Raw genomic sequence first — 17,914 nt, forward strand, 5'->3', positions numbered from 1 at the left:
CAGAGCCTGTCTTCTTGAGCACAATGCTGGTATTACAGTTCCACACGGGAGATCTACTGAGATCCAGAGGGCACCTCGTGCACTTTCCTCCTGTCCCCATTCTCTTCTCAAAAGTGACTGCCTCCTCTGCTTGAGTAACAGGGTGTTTTGTACTCCATAATCTTTAGCTCACTATGGCCAGTCAGTCAGCCCTGCCTTCTTACTTGCTCCTCTCCATAAAATAAGAGTCTGTCCTGAGCAAGGATTCACCATGAATGCATCAGCCAGAAAGAGCAAGACCCACCCCTCAGAAGCCCGGCTTGCCCCTCAGCCCTAGCAGGGGTGTTCTAGCTGTCTCTAGCGGTCTTTGGTGGTGGCTTTGAACAGAGGTATTTTTCTCCCTGGTTCAATGGAGGTTGGGAGGGAAAAGGTGCTGGGAAAGTTGCACCAGGATACTAGACATCCCCCATCCCCTTACAACTCCCCAAAATGGCTCTAGAAGAAAACAAACAGTACAAGCCACTACTTGTGACGATCCGGACTTATCCAATGCAACATCAATGTCAACCCAGTGTCTACATGCCTGGGCCAGGCACGCTGCAGACTTTACATTGTGCGAACCTTTCAAAGATCCCGTGAGACAAATCTTATTAACAACCACCCACTCCTCCACTTTTCAGATGAGAAGACAAAAGTTAGAAGAGGTAAATGGCTTGCCATGGGCCATCTTATAAGTGTCTGTGCCAGCACTTAAGCTCAAGACTTCGGGATTCCAAAGACCCTGCATCTTGCCAGTACACCACACTGTTTCTCTTAGAATCTCACGTTAGTACAAACAGCCAACATTGATTACGCCAAGCACTGTGTTATGTACGTTTCATGAATTATTTCATCTAATACTAACAGTGACAACAACAAAGAGCAACCGTAGGAAATAGGTGTCACTATTAGCACTCCCATCTCACAGATAAGGACACTGAAGTGTAGAAAAAGGAGGTCCACGAAAGTCAAAGAGAGCGTAAGCGGCAGACCTAACGCTTAAACCCAAATCTCTCTGCCTGGGATCACAGGCTTTAACTACTAGGCAACGCTGCCACCTGGCTGTCATTGAAACGAGAACATTGGAGACCTGGGACTGGGAGAGGGGAGCAGGTTAGCTACAGAGAACTTGTGAAAGTGCTCCATTTGGCTGTATCTGTTCATTCACACTGCAAGGCCTCCCTACCATAACTGGAGATTACGTTATATAGTTTTTCTAAGCGATTTTCTCTCCATGAGGGCTTGTGATTGCTTTCTGACCTGTTATACGTGAGCATCTCCTCCCCCTTCTGAATCATTCAATTCCTGCCAAGTTCTCCACCCCAGCTGTGGCCAGGAACCAGGTTCTGTTGTGTGCACAGAGAGAACTGAACTTCTGATCAGAGAGAACTGAACCCGCAAAGTCCCCATCCAAGACCTAACCCCAGTGTTTCCTAGACAGTACCAGGTAAGATGGAGGTGAATGACAGCTTCTTTGGGTGGGTGGGTGTTTATATGTGTGTGTTTATCTGCCACAGGGCAGTAAAGTATATACTGAACTTAAAATCTGAAGACCCAATTTCAAATTCTGGCAGTGCCACTTACAGACCTCGAGCATGTCTTGTAACTTCTCTGACACTTCTTTTCCTTTACTGCAAAATGAGGATGGTGATATCGAGAGAGAGAGGGCTCAATGGGAATATACATGTGTATGCCTAGCACCGTGGCCGGCACATGGGTGATTGATTTAATGTTAGACAGCTCTGAATGTGGTGGGCTGTGGGAGGAGGGTACCGAGAGGGGCAAAAAAGACCCAGAAGTTAGACACTGGAAAGAAAACTCCATTATGCAGGAGTTTGTTCACAGTATATAAGGTGAATGCCTTTTATTAAAAAATATCTGTTTTATATCTAACGTGGAAGAGGCTGGCCTCAGAATTTGCTGGGAGTTAGAAGGCACCTCAACATTTATTGAGCCCTTATTCTGTATCAGACTCAGTGCTGGCAAAGTGATTTATATTGACTATCTTGCTAATCCTTGTGGAAGCCAGATAGTGGGTGTTACTACGATGCTCTCAAGCTTTGAGACATGAATGGTGGTCAAGATCACTCAGCTGGTACCCAGTGGAGCCCAACCTGGCTCTGTAGCTCTAGGATCCCCTGTAACACGCTAAGGATGGTGCCTCATAAAATAAACAGCTTTTCAGTCCAAATGCTTGTGAAGTCAAAGCTCTGTTGCAAGAATTCTTCAGGGACTGTGCACCAGTCATATGAGATTAGGGTCCATATAATGACCTCGTTTTAACTTCATTACCTCTTTAAAGATTCTATGTCCAAATACAGTCACATTCTGAGGTATTGAGGGTTAGGACTTCAACATATGAATTTTGAGGGGACACAACTCAGCCCATAATAAAGGATTAATTAATTTCCACGTTATTTCTCTTGGTGTTGTTTTGGTTTTTAGCCACTTATTAAGGGGTTGTTTGCACTGTCCTTGAGTATTTTAAGGAGAATCCTGCAGTGATGTAAACACCTGTGTATAAAAATAGCAACTGAGTCTGGCTTCTTGCTCTCAATGAGCTCATGCCTGTGGAGAGAGGTATGTGTTGGAAAAAATAGCAGGAAAAGCAGGTTTTAGAACTAGCTCTGCTACTAAACTTGCCCTGAAACCTTGGGGAAATCCCTGTCCCTCTTGGGATGTTAGCCTAGAATGGGGGTTTTAAGCTCAAATGTCGACAAGAGCTGGATAGGTACAGTAAGTGCAGAAGCAAGTAGCTGTAACAACATAGGGAGTAGTGGAAACCCTGTTGAATTGGACAACATTCCATTTAATTTTCAGCTCCAACCAGTTGGTGCCAGGTTGAAATAAAGGCCCAGTGTTGCCAGGCCTTCTGAGTTTTCAAGAGAAATCTTCAATTCACATTTTAAATGAAATCTCCCAAATTGTAAATATTGGCAATTCAAATTTTTTCCTCCAAAGGATGAGGGTCAAACGTCTGAGCCAGCTGGTTATCTTAGGGTCTTTCTTCCCTTAAGTGCTCTGATAAAACAAAAGACAGTACTGTTTATTGACAGGCACTAAAAAGGAAGGGGACATACTTTAGTTCATGTGGTCTAAGGGTCCACACAGACAAGGAAACTCTAAGGGATGAAGCTTCCCCATATCTGTCCTCTTTTCTGCAGACAGTAGCAGGGCTCCGAGGGCAGCATCAGAATTAATTGGGGTTTGGTTATTGCGAGTCTAAACAGGTTGAAAATAAATTGAGTCAAGTTTTATTGATCTCTTTTATGGGTCTATTGTCAAACAGTATTATCTTATTGCTGAAACGGGGAGGAGGCTTAATTGTTTGCGGTGATGAAGTGCTTGAACCTCAGAGCTATCTGTGAAGTGGCTTTCTTCTCATAGAACAGAAGTTCTAGCTTAAGCCAATTTTCACAATCAAACTTCAAGAAGCATCCTAATAAATGAGCGTTCTGCTCCCATGTTAGAAGCATTTGTTGGGATCTGGACTGGCAAAGAAACTTTATTTCACAGGTCAAGTGATGGATTGGTAATAGCTACCTGGATGCTGTCCTGGGGAAAACCCCGAGGCCAGATCCCAGTCCAGTAAGGAAGGTGCTGTGATATTAGGCTCCCCTGTCCTGAGTGTGGTGGTGCATATTTGTCAATATTCTTAGAGTCTCAAGTGACAGAAACCCAATCTCAGGCAGGAAAGACTATTGGCTCATAGAATTCAGGACAGGATATTACCAAGACAGGGGTAGAGATGCAGACGGGCCTCAGGAACAATAGTTCTGAACCAGAGACTTGCATGCCTCTGAGATACTCTCTGCCCCTTATTTCCATGTCTCTGAAATCTTCCATGTTTTCTTCACTCATGCAGAGCAGTTACCTCCACATGACAGGAATTATAGCCACCGACAGTTTCCAAAGTGTGCATTTCATGGCTTCCACCTTATCCACCCTTTGGTAACAAGCACACACACAGATTTTGGAGAGGGATTATGATCAGCCCAGTTTGGATTAAAAAATGGGAAATGACTGCTCAGCTCTGGACCAGTCAACTTTGAACAGGGGGTGGAATCATCTAAAAATATGTCAGTTTCCATGAGAACCATACATTTGGGCTCGGTGGGAAGAGAGGTCTCCAGACCAAGGACAACATGAGGTACAGGACTTTCAAAATGATGAGTTTCTACCAAAAAGGGGACGACCACATGGCTGCCATCCCAGGGGGTACAAAAAGAGAAGGAGACCCTCAGAAATATGTGCCAACCTCATCTGGTAGCTATAGCCCCTCCCCATCATTTTTGGCCTCATCTGGGAAGAGAAATCCCCACCTAAATCAGTAAGTTGTGCCTTCCAAATTCAAGTGAGCTGAAACAAAGTTATCACTCTAGCAGTTAACCAGGAATGTGCCTTCATTTTGTGGAAGAAGTTCCTGCTCTAATGACCGACGTATTAGCCGTCTCTTCTCAAGGCAGGTGGTGGCCTGAGAATTCTGTGCCTGCTTCCTGAGGACTGCTCCACCATGCGATGGCTGATTAAGTTCCGGGTCCTCTGGGACATCCACAGATCCCGCTGTGGCTTCTACCCTGCCCCTCAGTACCTGCGTTGCCAGTCTTTGTCAGGAGCTGGAGCCCCAAGATGGAATGACTATGATACACCTGAGGAATTTAACTTTGCAAGTGATGTACTGGATTACTGGACTCAAATGGAGAAGGTAAGGAGGCACCCATGCTGGGGGGTGAGAACAGGATTAACGTCTTGCTCCTAGTAGGTTGAGGGGCACAGAACTAAGAAAGGCTTCTGGCTAAGCTTACAAGTATCATGAAAAGCTTATGTTTTGGGCTTCAGTTCTCAGCCTGGACACTTCCTCAATTCTCTGAGCCCCAGTGGTTTTATCCGTGAAATGGGGATAAACTCATTTAAGAAACAAGACAGCAGGTGAAAGTATCTGGTACACAGTCAGGTAACTGTGACCAAGTGTCAAGTTCTAATCATAGGTCAGCAAGTCGATGTTGGTCTGGATTCTCACCTTCAGCTACTGGAACTGTGAGTCTAACTAGAATTCCTCTCATCACACTTGGGCTTGACTTCAGCCTACACCGAGAGGGACGGTACAGGCAACCTGACTGTGCACATGAACATCTGACCATGTAACAAAATCATGTCATCTATCTTCCTATGAGGATGGCAAGTACATCTGGAGTCTTCCCTATCAACTACCTACTTGAGCGTGTGGCTTTAGGGTGTGTCCAGAGAATCCCGTCCCTGTGATCTCTGCAGAAAAATGCACGTTCTTGGTTTCTCTTTTACCAAGAGACAGACCAAGAGGGGAGCAGTGGTGACACTAGGAGTTGGGGTAGACAGTGGGTGGTGTTCCAGCTACTAAGTCCCAGCTGGTAATGTCCACATTGTGAAAACCCACTGAACACTGTCTTTGTACAGAAGAAAGAATTCACCTAAGATGGAGTCAGAGAGTTGATGTATTTTTAATTTCCCATGAACATACATTCATATGTTAGTATTCAAAGCTGACATGCCTTTCATAGGGACCTTTTTCCTACCTCCATCTTTTTCCTTTTTCTGAATTTCCATAATAACTCCAGGGAAAATAGAGCCCTCAGTTATGGAGAGCCCTTTTTCATGTGCCATGTCAACCACTTTGCACTTATTATTCTGATTAGATGGACACTTTAATTATCCCCATTTTCCAGTTGAGGAAACTGAGGTTCCAAGGGGTCAAATACCTGCAGAATTCACATACCTAATAAGTGAAGGAGCAGGATTTGGGTCCAGGCTGTCTGATTCTATAATCCACTGTTTAACCTGGTCTCACAACCTGATGATGTCCAAACATCTCTGCCTTCAGTCTACAAACTGACTTTCATCACTGCCCAGACCAAAACTCAGGTTAGACCTTTTGAATCATGAGAAATGACTGGAGAGGCCATCGTTTTTTTCCTGCATTTGTCTTCATAAAGTCCTTATTAGTTCACACATCAACCCCTGGAGATTATCACCATGTAAATATTTGCCCAGGGAATGCTGCGTCTTTGTTGGGTCATTGTCAATTCCTCCATATCTCCAAACTTCTCCTACCCCCAGCATCTCCACCCCATTTACATTCATTCTCACAACAGTTCTGATCTGTCTGTTTCTACTTTTCCAATTGCCTTGATCATGATCAGTGTCTCTCTAGTGACGTATGGTGTCTGACACCTAGCAATCCCTCAGTACACCTTTGTGGAATACATTAATTTTGAAACTTGCTGTATGAGCACTGTATGCATTGATGTTGCTCCCATGGAAGACCTTCTAGAGGGCACGCCACCGTAGCCCACTCTGGTTTTCTGGGCCTCCCCTTACAACTTAACAAGCATCATTCAGAAACTGATCTGTAGCCTAATCAACAACACAACCCAAACCATAACAAATAGAATTGATTTTCACTCAATATTCAACACATTTTACTTATTAAAAATGTTAAGTTAGAAATCCAACATTTTAATGTAACTTTTTTTTTAGCATAATCCAGGCAACATACGTCCAGGGGTGGAATATAGTCACTCATTCAGGCCACCAATTTACAACCCGTGACTATCCTTGGGAATTAAACTCTATATTACTCTAGGCTCCAAGGATACTACACTCCAATTGATTCATGGAGCAGCCTCCCAAATCTATTCATGAGAGGTCACGTTCATGTCCAAAATCATTCATTCTGTCTCTTTGATACTGCATTCATTCATTCAATTAGGATTTAGTGAGTACCTCACATGTGTTTTCAGGATACAAGTTTTTTACCTCTTCGGTTAGAATTATTCCTAGGTCTTTTATTCTTTTTGATGCAATTGTAAATGGGATTGTTTTCTTAATTTTTCTTTGTGATAGTTAATTGTTCGTGTATAGAAATGCAACAGAACCCACACAGTTCAAACCTGTGTTGTTCAAGGGTCAACTGTATTTGCTTTATGCATTAGGTGCTCTTATGTTGGCTGCCTATATATTTACAATTGTTATATCTTGTTGGATTGATTCCTTTATCATTATGAAATGTCCTTCTTGTTTCCCATTATGCTCTTTGTTTTATTATTTTATTTCTATTTTTTAAAATTTATTTTATTTATTTATTTTTTGCTGTGTTGGGTCTTTTTTGCTGCGCGCAGGCTTTCCCTAGTTGTGGCGAATGGGGGTTACTCTTCGTTGTGGTATGCGAGCTTCTCATTGCAGTGTCCTCTCTTGTTGTGGAGCATGGGCTCTAAGAGCACAGACTTCAGTAGGTGTGGCTTGTGGGCTGTAGAGTGCAGGCTCAGTAGTTGTGGTGCCCAGGTTTAGTTGCTCTGCACCATGTGGGATCTTCTAGGACCAGGGCTTGAACCCGTGTCCCCTGCATTGGCAGGTGGATTCTTAACCACTGTGCCACCAGGGAAGCCCCGCTTTTTGTTTTAAAGTCTATTTTGTCTGATATGTGTATTGGCACACCAGCTTCTTTTTTTTTTTTTTCACTTCCATTTATATGGAATACTTTTTCCATCCCCTCACTTTTTCAGTCTGTGTATGACTTTAGATCCGAAGTGAGCCTCTTCACAGGATATAATGGGTCTTTTTTTTTTTTATCAATTCAGCTACTCGATGTCTTTTGATTGGAATATTAATCCATTTATATTTAAGTAATTATTGCTAGGTATGTACTTATTGCCATTTTGCTGTTTTCTGGTTGTTTTGGTAGTTCCTTTTTTGTTCTTTTCTTCTTTTTTTCCTCTCTTCCCTTGTGATTTGATGACCACGTTTAGTATTATGCTTGAATTTCTTTCACTCTTCTGTGTGTGTACCTATTATAGGTTTTTGGTTTGTGGTTGTCATGACATTATATATATATATATATATATATATATATATATATATTTATTTATTTATTTATTTATTTATATATGTTGTTTTTTTAAGTTGATGATCTCCTAAGGTCAAATGCATTCTAACCACCCTACATTTTTACTGTTCCCCCCCATGTTTGTTGTTTTTGATGACATATTTTACATATTTTTCTTTTGCATATCCATTAACTACTTATTGTGGGTATAGATGATTTTATTTCTTTGCCTTTTAACATTCTTACATAAGTGCTTCCTGATCTTGGAGAAGTGGCCTAATGTAGGAGATGTCCTATGGGCCCAGCAGCACACTCCCCTCTGGTCACCAGAGTTATATGCTCTAGGGTTATATGCTCTATGGTTCCCCCCTCTATGGGCTATGTGGACCCTTCTGTTGTGGCATGGCCAACTACCGTGGGTGCACTGGTAGTCAAGGCTGGCCCCCAGACTGGTTGTCTGAAATTTTCTGTCTCATGTAGTGGTTGCCAGCCGGTAGCCAGGGATGGTCCCTGATGTGGCTGGCCATGTGGCCTGGGATGTTCCAGGGCTGATCTTGGCCGTCTGATGGGTGAAGCTGGATCCTGGGATAGCCGGCCATGGGGTTGGGTCACCTGGAGCTGGGGTTGGCCCACCAGTGATTGGAGTCATCTTTAGATTTAATTTAACCCTGAAATTCCTTATTTATATTCCAGAGTTGTTGTTTTTTATTTATTCATTCAGTACATATTTAACGAACATTTACTATGTACCAGGTGCTCTTCTAAGAGCTTTGATAAAGAATTTAAAAGTTATCACTATTTTTTTGTTGCTGTTTTATTGAGATATAATTAAAGTATAATTATCACTGTTTTCCTAAAAAACAAAAACCAGCAGTTTTTCAGGTCAAACTCAGCACACTAGCATGCATATCGAAATATTTAGACATAAAATCTGGGGTTTTCATTGCAGAAAAGCTTTTAGTAAAGGATTTAACTTTTTTTTTAATAGATAGGTTATTAAGATTTCTATTCATCAACTTTGGAAAGTTAAATTTTTTTAGCAATTTGTTCATTTCATTCAAAATGTCATAAAGTTATTTTTTGACATAAAGTTATTAATATTTTTATTATTGCTATTTTAATGTCTAAGATTTGTAATAATGTACACTTTTTATCCTTAATATTTTTAATATGTTTATTCTCTTTTTTTTTCTTGATAAGTCTTCCTAAGAGTTTACCAATTTTATAAATCTTTTCAAAACCAGTTTTGGTTTTACTGATATTCTCTCTTGTGTATTTGCTCTCCATTTGATTGATGCCTACTGTTATCTTTATTATTTCTTTTCTTGTATCCTCCCTTGATTTAATTTGCTATTCTTTTTTCAGCTTCTTGAGATGGAAGGTTATGTCCTTACTTTTAAGCCTTCCTTCTTTTCCAATATCTGCATTAAAAGTATAAATTTCCCACTAAGCACTCCTCTTAGGTACATTACACAAATTTTGATATGTCACATTTTATTATCATTAAGTTCAAAATATTTTTTATTTGCCTTTTGATTCTTCTCTGGCCCATAGATTACATAGAAATGTATCGGTTAGTTTCCTGATAGTTGAGGTGGGTTTCCCATTGTCTTCTTGTTAATGATTTCTAGCTTAATTCTATTGTGGTCAAAAAGTATACTCTGACTTTTGAAATTTCTGGAGGTTAGTAAACATTCCAAATGCAATGGAAGAGAATGTGAGTTATATCATTGTTGGGGAAAGTGTTTTATCTATGTCAATTAGGATTTAAATTCTATGAAATCTATCATATTCTATCATTAATTTACAGAAATTATAGAAATTCTACTTGTATTTCATTTTAATTAAAAATGAAGCAAGCCCTTTCTATAGGCAATAAATTCTTATGTGTTTTAACATTCAAAAAGCATCATCTCATTCATCAATCACATGATTAATTGATCTACTTTCCCATTTTCCTTCTTTGAAGTATATTTTAGTTAGAGATTAACAAGGAGTAGCTATGTAGGTTTTTGTTTATTTAAATCAACTGTTTTGATCTATAATTTACCTAGAATACAATTCACACATTTTATGTGAAAGTTTAATAAGTTTTAGAACATTTCTACCACCTCAAAAATTTCCTTTTGTCCTTTCCTAGTCAATACCCCCCCATCCCCACCCTGAGCCCCAGGTAGACACTAATTTGCTGTCACTAGCCATTATATTTCTCTTTCCTAGGGTTTCATAGAAATGGAATAATATAAGATGCACTCTTTTGTGTCTGGTTTCTTTTTTTTTTTTTGGTTTCTTTTACTCAGCATGTTTTTGAGATTCATTCATACTGTCTTGTGTATTACTTCTTCATTCCTTTTTATTGCTGACTTAGTGTTTTATTTTTTAGATCTATTTCTCAATTTTCCTTTGGCTTCAAACTTCACTGCATAAAACTTTAAATCTCATATCCAGTTTAAAGGTTGTGTTTTATCTTTTGAAAACATGTTAATCTTAATATCACATTATCAGATTAATTCTGAGACCTCAAACCATAAATGCTTAAGCAATATCTTCTTCAAGTTGCAAGAGTTAGGAGTCTAAACATTTGTCTGAATAAAAACAAAAATTATTTTTACCTTGATACGCCAAACTTTCTATCATTTTGTAAACTCATATAGAAATACTATATAGTCTGTTCCCCTTATATAGACAGTGCACAGCTAGTCATTTATACTTGCTAACATTCCTTAATCTGTTGGAGAATAATTTTTTTCATAGCACTGATTTTTCCATAGATATGACTATACGTATATACATATATCTGTGTGTGTGTATGTATGTATATATGTATATAATTCTTATCTCAGGTGAGACACACTCTTTTGTTCCAATCATATGAGGCAAAGATGGTAGGATCATGTTTGCACATATGTGGGAAATAATTTCTGGTAGATTATACACCAAAGAATTATCAGTGTTGACCTTCAGGGAGTGAAAATGTGATGAGAAACTTGAAGAAATTTTTCTGTTCAGAAGAAGTTTTTCTGTTAGTAAGATTGTGCTTTGCGTGAACTTTTACTCTGAACATGCTTTGTTTGGGGAATTAAAAAAACTTTAAAAAATCGTTTTACTTGGGGAAAATAAAAGACTTGATTTAAACAAGAAAATGAAAGTTGTCCATAAACATTTAAAACTGTTTACATACATGTGTATATGCATGTCTTGTTCACCATTGTATCATTTTGGTCTAAGAACAGTGCCTAAGAAATAATGAGAATTTGGCAAATATATATTGAATGAATGAATGGATACTATTATATAAATTTGGTTTTAATGTAAATATGGTGTTGCTTTTCTAAATTGATATTGTATTATAAGATTTCTACTGCAAAAATATTCTGAAAGTTTTTTTGATTGGTTTTATCATATTCCATCACATGGAAGTAACAATTCTGTCGACAGCATATAGTTGAATTCTGGGTTTTTTATCCATTTTGCCAACCTAGTTCTTTTGATTGGGGAATTTCATTCACTTACATTTAAAGTAATTACTGATAAGGATGACTGACTATTGCCATATTGTTAATTGATTCCTTGATGTCACAGATTTTGTGTCCCTCAGTTCATCCCTTACTGCCTTCTTCTGTGTTTAGTTGATTTTTTGTAGTGATATGTTTTGATTTTCTTTTCGTTTCCTTTTGGGAATATTCTGTAGATAATTTCTTTGTGATTACCATGGGGATTACATATAACATTCCAAATTATAACACTTCATTTGAAACTAATAACAACTTAACTTCATTCACATACAAAACCCTACTGTTTTCCGGTTCCCTTGCACCTTCCTATATTATGTTATTGATTTCACAAACTATATCTTTACATATTGTCTACCCATTAACATAGATTTATAATTATTTTTTATGCTTTTGTGGTTTCCATACAGTGAAAGAATAAAAAGTGAAGTTATGAACCAAAATTATAACAATACTGTTTTTATATTTGTCTTTGTATCTATCTTTATTAAAGAACTTTATACTTTTATATTTAAGTTACTCTCTAATGTCCTTTCATTTCAACTTAACTCCTTTTAGCATTTCTTGTAGGGAAGGTCTAAGGATAAAGAACTCCCTCGGTGTTGTTTTTTTTTAAATCTGAGAATGTCCTAACTTCTCCCTCATTTTTGGAAAACTATTTAATTTACATTGGAGTATAGCTGATTAACAATGCTGTGATAGTTCATGTGCACAGTGAAGCAACTCAGCCATACATATTCTCCCTCATTTTTGACGGACAATTTTGCTAGATATAGAATTTTTGGTTGACAGTTTTTTTTTTCTTTATCACTTTAAATATATAATCTCACTGCCTTCTGGTCTTCAGTCCACTGGTAATCTTATTAAGAATTTCACCTGATGAGTCACTTTTCTCTTGCTGCTTTTAAGATGCTCTCTTTGTCTTTGTCATCTGTAGTTTGATTGTAATGTCTCTCTGTGGGTGTCTGGGTTTTCCTACTTGGAGTTCATTGAGCCTCTTGTATTTGTCTCTCCATGCCTTTCCTCAAATTTGAGAAGTTTTTAGCCATTATTACTTCAGATAAGTTCTATGCTCCATTTTCTCTCTTTTTTCTCCTTCTGACAGTCCCATAATGTGTATATTGGTCTATTTGATTGTGCCCCATAAGTTTCTTAGGCTCTGTTCATTTTTCTTCTTGTATTTTTCTTTTTGTTCTTCTGACTCATTGATTTTAGATGACTTGTCTTCAAGTGTACTGGTTCTTTCTTCTGCCTACTCTGTCTACTGTTGAGTCCCTTTGTGAAGATTTCAGTTCAGTTATTGTATTTCTCAGCTTCAGAATTTCTGTTTGGATCTTCTTGTAATTTGTATCTCTTTGTTGATATTCTCATTTTGTGCATATATTATTTTCCTGATTTGCTTTAGTTCTTTGAGTTTTCCTTTAGCGCTTTCAGTGTATTTAAGACAGTCATTTAAAAATCTTTGTCGGGGGGGCTTCCCTGGTGGCGCAGTGGTTGAGAATCTGCCTGCCAATGCACGGGACACAGGTTCGAGCCCTGGTCTGGGAAGATCCCACATGCCGCGGAGCAACTAGGCCCATGAGCCACAACTACTGAGCCTGCACGTCTGGAGCTTGTACTCCGCAACAAGAGACACCACGACAGTGAGAGGCCCATGCACCGCGATGAAGAGTGGTCCCTGCTCGCCGCAACTAGAGAAAGCCCATGCACAGAAACGAAGACCCAACACAGCCAGAAATAAATAAATAAATAAATAAATAAATAAAATTAAAAACAAAAAATCTTTGTCTAGTAACTGCAGCCTATGTCTCTTTAGGGTCAGTTCCTAGAGAGTCAAGTTGTTACTTCGAATAGGCTGCTTCTCTTTTTCTTTGTAGACCTTGTGATCTGTTGTTAAAAATTGGATATTTAAAAACAATAGCCTCCTCTCTCAGTCTTTGCAGCCTGGCTCCATGCAGGGAAAGACCTTCAATATATAATCTGCTCAGTATGAAAACTTAAGGTCTTCCCTGGCATGTGTCTTTCCTGGTCCTGTCCATGTGCTTTTTCTTTTTCTTTTTTTTCTAGTTTTGGCTGCTGTTTAAAGTTTTAATTTTCTTAAAAGTCTCCTTAGGGGGCTTCCCTTGTGGCGCGGTGGTTGAGAGTCCGCCTGCTGATGCAGGGGACATGGGTTCGTGCCCCGGTCCAGGAAGATCCCGCATGCCGTGGAGCAGCTGGGTCCGTGAGCCATGGCCACTGAGCCTGCGCATCCGGAGCCTGTGCTCTGCAACGGGAGAGGCCACAACAGAGAGAGGCACGTGTACCGCAAAAAAAAAAAAAAAAGTCTGCTGCTTCTGGGGGACTTAAATATTCTATTCTTTTTTGTCTGTAGTCTCTAATGCCTAGGTAACCACAGGTCTACAGTTTCCACACACTGTGACATCTGCCACTGTTTTTAGATACCTCCAATATGCCATCATACCCGTTTGAGCTCCAAGTCAGTCAAGACAGAAATCAGTGCCTAAGGCCGCCTCCAGACAAGCTAGAACGTTGCACACAAGTTTCAATCTTTTTCATCTATCCCAGGGGAGGGGCTGGGAATTGGGTGGCTTCCTCTGACTACGCTGCACCGCATCAGAGAGCGGGTGGTGCAAGAATAAGCAAAATCACCACAAAATTTCTTACCATTTTGGTTATGACTTTTTATTGTTTGGGCATTTGTTGGTTGCTGTGGATTTGTGACTCTTTTCTAAATTCCTACAAAGCCATCTTAGTCTATTGTTGTTTACTTGATGTTTTTGTGAGGGAAAAAGGCCCTGGAGCTTCCAAGACTGACTTCTTGCACCTCTAGAGGTACCTTAATTTAAAAAATAATTTCCTCAAATATTCAGGAATTAAATTATCCTCTTTTATTTTGTTGTAATAATAATAACAGTAATTTTATTGAGCACCTACTATATGCCAGACACTGTTATACACACTTGACCTTTTAAAATAATTAATTTGAACTTTACTACATTCTAGGTAGTATTATTATACCCTTTTCATAGGTGAGAAAACTGAGGCACAGAGGGTAACCTACTGTCCATGTGGAACTAAGACAGACACATGGGGAATAAAACTGTAAGTCTTCAATAAGTAACATGAAGGCTCTTCATGGTTTTATGTGACTTAAGACGAGGGGGTTACAGTAGACCCGAAGAAGTTGGCTGGATAACACCTCCCCCCAACTTCTCTTGGCGCTATAAATGCTTTAAAATGGGATCTCAGAACTTGAGCTACACTCACAGTGGAATGTGACTGTGGTAGTGGATTGGCCAAATTAGTGCCCCTTTCCTTTGAATCAGGAAATAACATGTAGAATATGATCCTAACCAGGAAGGCAAGAGAGGTCCAAACCCAGCCCTGTGGTGGGTGAATAATCAAGGGGATGAAGTGAAGTGGAGTTTCAGAGAGATGACAGACTTAACCCGTCGTGCAGCCAACGTCTTCACACAGACCTGTGGCCTCCAGGAGGGAGACCATCTAGCCTTGATTCTGCCTCGAGTGCCTGAGTGGTGGCTGGTGATCGTGGCCTGCATCCGAACAGGTCAGTGACCCAAGCAGACCTTTGGGCTCACCTAGAGCCAGTTTGTCCTGAAATACTAGGTGCTTTCTCTTCCCCCCAATTTTTCCTCTTCACAGGCTTTCTTTTTCTCAGACTCACTCAAATATTATTTTACTCCTTCTCATCCACTCTCTCCCTTATACTCACACCCTCTCAAACACAATGTCATAATTCTCTCTCTCTCTCACACACACACGCACACACACACACACACACTTTCTCTTACACGGTCTCAGACATTCTTGCTTCTTTATAAGATTCATCAATTGTTAACGTTTTGCCATATTTGAGCCCTCTCTCCCAGTGAGTCATTTCAGAATCAGTTGCAGACACTGTGACACCCATAAACACCAGATAAACACTGCAGCATGCATCTGCTAAGATCCAAGACATTTCCTTCACATAACCACAGTAGAGTTATCACACAAGAAGTTTAACACTGATGCAATAGAGTTACCTGATATACATCCATCGTCAAAATTCCTCGATTGTCCCAATAACGTCCTTTATAGCATTTATTTGGTTTAAATCAAAAATCCAATGCATTGCATTTAGTTGTTATATCGCCCCCGTCTCCTTTAATCTAGAATGTTTCTCTACGTTCTACACTGTCTACATGACGATGACAATTTTGAAGCGTCTAAGCCAGTTGTTTTGCAGAAGGTCCATCAAAATGTGTATTTCTGACTCCTTCTTCATGATTATCTTCAGGTTAGACATTTTTAGCCCAGGTACTAGAAGGGCAATATTGTGTCTTCCTTGGTGCATCACATTGGGGATATATAAAGTTGGTTTGCCCTAATATCATTGATATTGTTTTATCACTTTAGAAAGGTAGTATCCACCTTTGTAAAGGTACCTTTTCCTTTTGTACTTAGTAAGTAATCTGTCGTATAATATTTATGGGACTGTGTGAATATCCTGTTCCCCAACTGTCTTTCACCTTATGGTTTGACAATCCACTGACGATTCTTGACTGAATTGAATATTTTAATGGTGGTCTTTTATTAGGATTTTCTATTTATATCATTCCCTCTACATTTATTAGTTGGCATTCTTCTATAGACATTTTCCTTTCCCTTTTAATTGCTTATCTATGCATTAATCTATATAATCAGTATGGGACTCATGGATTCTTTTTCGAATCACTTCAGTTGTTCTATAATGCATGCTCATACAACAATATGTCGTGCTCTTGGTCACATATTCTCTGTCTCATGTTTTCTCACAAATAGTTGATTAATCCATCAAGATCAAGAATTAACAGCAGTGGCTGAGGGAGTATAGAGAAGCCATGCCATCTGTATAGTGAAGAGATGGTCCATGAGAAACCCAAGACATGACTTGAGACCTCTGGGATAAGAAGAATTAAAGAGGAGTAGAAGCGAAGGACGGAAATTCCAAGGATGGTCATAGCACATGGAAATGCTTAGAGTCAGGAGTAGCCTATATGAAGAACGGCCATCTTGAAATAGAGAATAGAGTTGTGCGAGAGAAAGATGGAGCGTGAGCAGTGCACTCAAAGTCAGGATGGGGAGTGTGGTGTTTTCCTGGAGACAGGGTCCAGGTGTTAGTGGGGAGAAGAAATGTGGAGGGGAAAAAGTCAGTGCTCTGTGGAACTAAGCAGGCTAATAATACGGAAGGTGGGTAGTAGGAAGATTCAGGACAGGGCATCTGGTGGAGAAATTAGAATGCAATAGGGGCACACAAAGACTTGAGCTAATTGTTGGTGATGGAAGATGGAAGGGAAAGTAGAAAAGTTCAAAGGACATTGTAGTTAACTTTGGGTATGACGAACGAAGGAAAGAGAGGAAATTCAAGATGACACAAGGAATGATGACAACAGATGAGAAGAGATTCACGATGACAGAGAAGGAAGTGAGAGGAGAAAAATGGGGGCAGGAAGGCAGAGTCAGGGACACTGTCCTACTTGTATCTTTCCCAGATCCTGTGTAAATTTGTATGGAGAAGGGCTCACCTGTCTACTGGCTAGATCCATTTAGAGTAGAAATTATTAGGGCAGGCTTTTCAAATTTTAATGTGCATAGAAATCCCTTGGAGATCTTGTTAAAATGCAGATTCTGATTCAGTAAGTTTGGGGTGGGGGGTGAGATTCTGCGTCTTAGGGGGTGTTGATGCTGTGGACCATACTTTGCATACCAAGAAGTTAGGGGATGTCTGTGCAGATAAACCAGGTCTGACAGCCAAGGTTGTGAGGCTGTGAAAGAGATACCAGAACAAACAATTTCTTTCTCTTCCCTAGGGATCGTCTTCATGCCAGGGACCACCCAGATGAAGGCCAAGGACATTCTCTACCGACTACAAGTGTCTAAAGCCAAGGGCATCGTGACCACAGATACCCTTGCCCCAGAGGTGGATTCTGTGGCTTCTGAGTGTCCTGCTCTGAAAACCAAGCTCCTGGTGTCTGACCACAGCCGTAAAGGGTGGCTGGACTTCCGATCACTGATTAAGTGAGTTTCTGGTCTGATGAATGTGCTTTCTGAGGAATGGCAGGAGAAAGCCACTCACTGCCTAGTGCTGGTACAGAAGCAGCCAGTGGGAGGAAGCTCACCAGGTCTGAGCTTCTCTTCACAGCTATGTCACTGATTTGCTGTGCAACTTTGGGCTAGTTCCTACTCCTCTCTTGGTTGCAGTTGTTTTATGTATAAAATGGGGAAATTGAACTTCTATGGCTCTCTCTCTAAAATATAATCACCCCTGTGCAAAGGAGATGTGTAAAGTCAGAGGGTTATTGTGTTGCATGTTCCTTGTAGGTGGGGAATCTGAAATATTATTTTTATGTAAATAATAAACAATTAAAGAAGCTGAACAAAAGGTTCAGATGAATTTTTAAGGTGAAACTTGAGACTGAGAAAAAAATGACAGGCAGCTTTGGGAGCAAACACTTTCCATGTCCTAGGGGGTGGGTGTCTATAGGGG

General features: G+C 39.9%; 1 protein-coding gene across 2 annotated transcripts in view; it reads left to right on the forward strand.

Moving 5' to 3' along the window:
* Window positions 1–1,295: 1,295 nt before the first annotated feature.
* Window positions 1,296–17,914, forward strand: part of LOC114893838 (acyl-coenzyme A synthetase ACSM1, mitochondrial) — a 46,448-nt gene continuing 29,829 nt past the window's right edge. The window contains exons 1-4 of one of the 2 annotated variants that reach the window (XM_029219685.1): window positions 1,296–1,465; window positions 4,481–4,723; window positions 14,746–14,956; window positions 17,238–17,445. In XM_029219685.1, coding sequence (XP_029075518.1) covers window positions 4,532–4,723; window positions 14,746–14,956; window positions 17,238–17,445 — 611 coding nt within the window. In that variant the 5' untranslated portion in view covers window positions 1,296–1,465; window positions 4,481–4,531. Of the gene's footprint in view, window positions 1,466–4,465; window positions 4,724–14,745; window positions 14,957–17,237; window positions 17,446–17,914 lie in introns of both variants that reach the window. The other variant, XM_029219686.1, reaches the window with a different exon arrangement.

The sequence above is a fragment of the Monodon monoceros genome, unplaced genomic scaffold (assembly GCF_005190385.1).
Source record: "Monodon monoceros isolate NGI ecotype Baffin Bay Population unplaced genomic scaffold, NGI_Narwhal_1 Super_Scaffold_13, whole genome shotgun sequence".
Taxonomy (NCBI): domain Eukaryota; kingdom Metazoa; phylum Chordata; class Mammalia; order Artiodactyla; family Monodontidae; genus Monodon; species Monodon monoceros.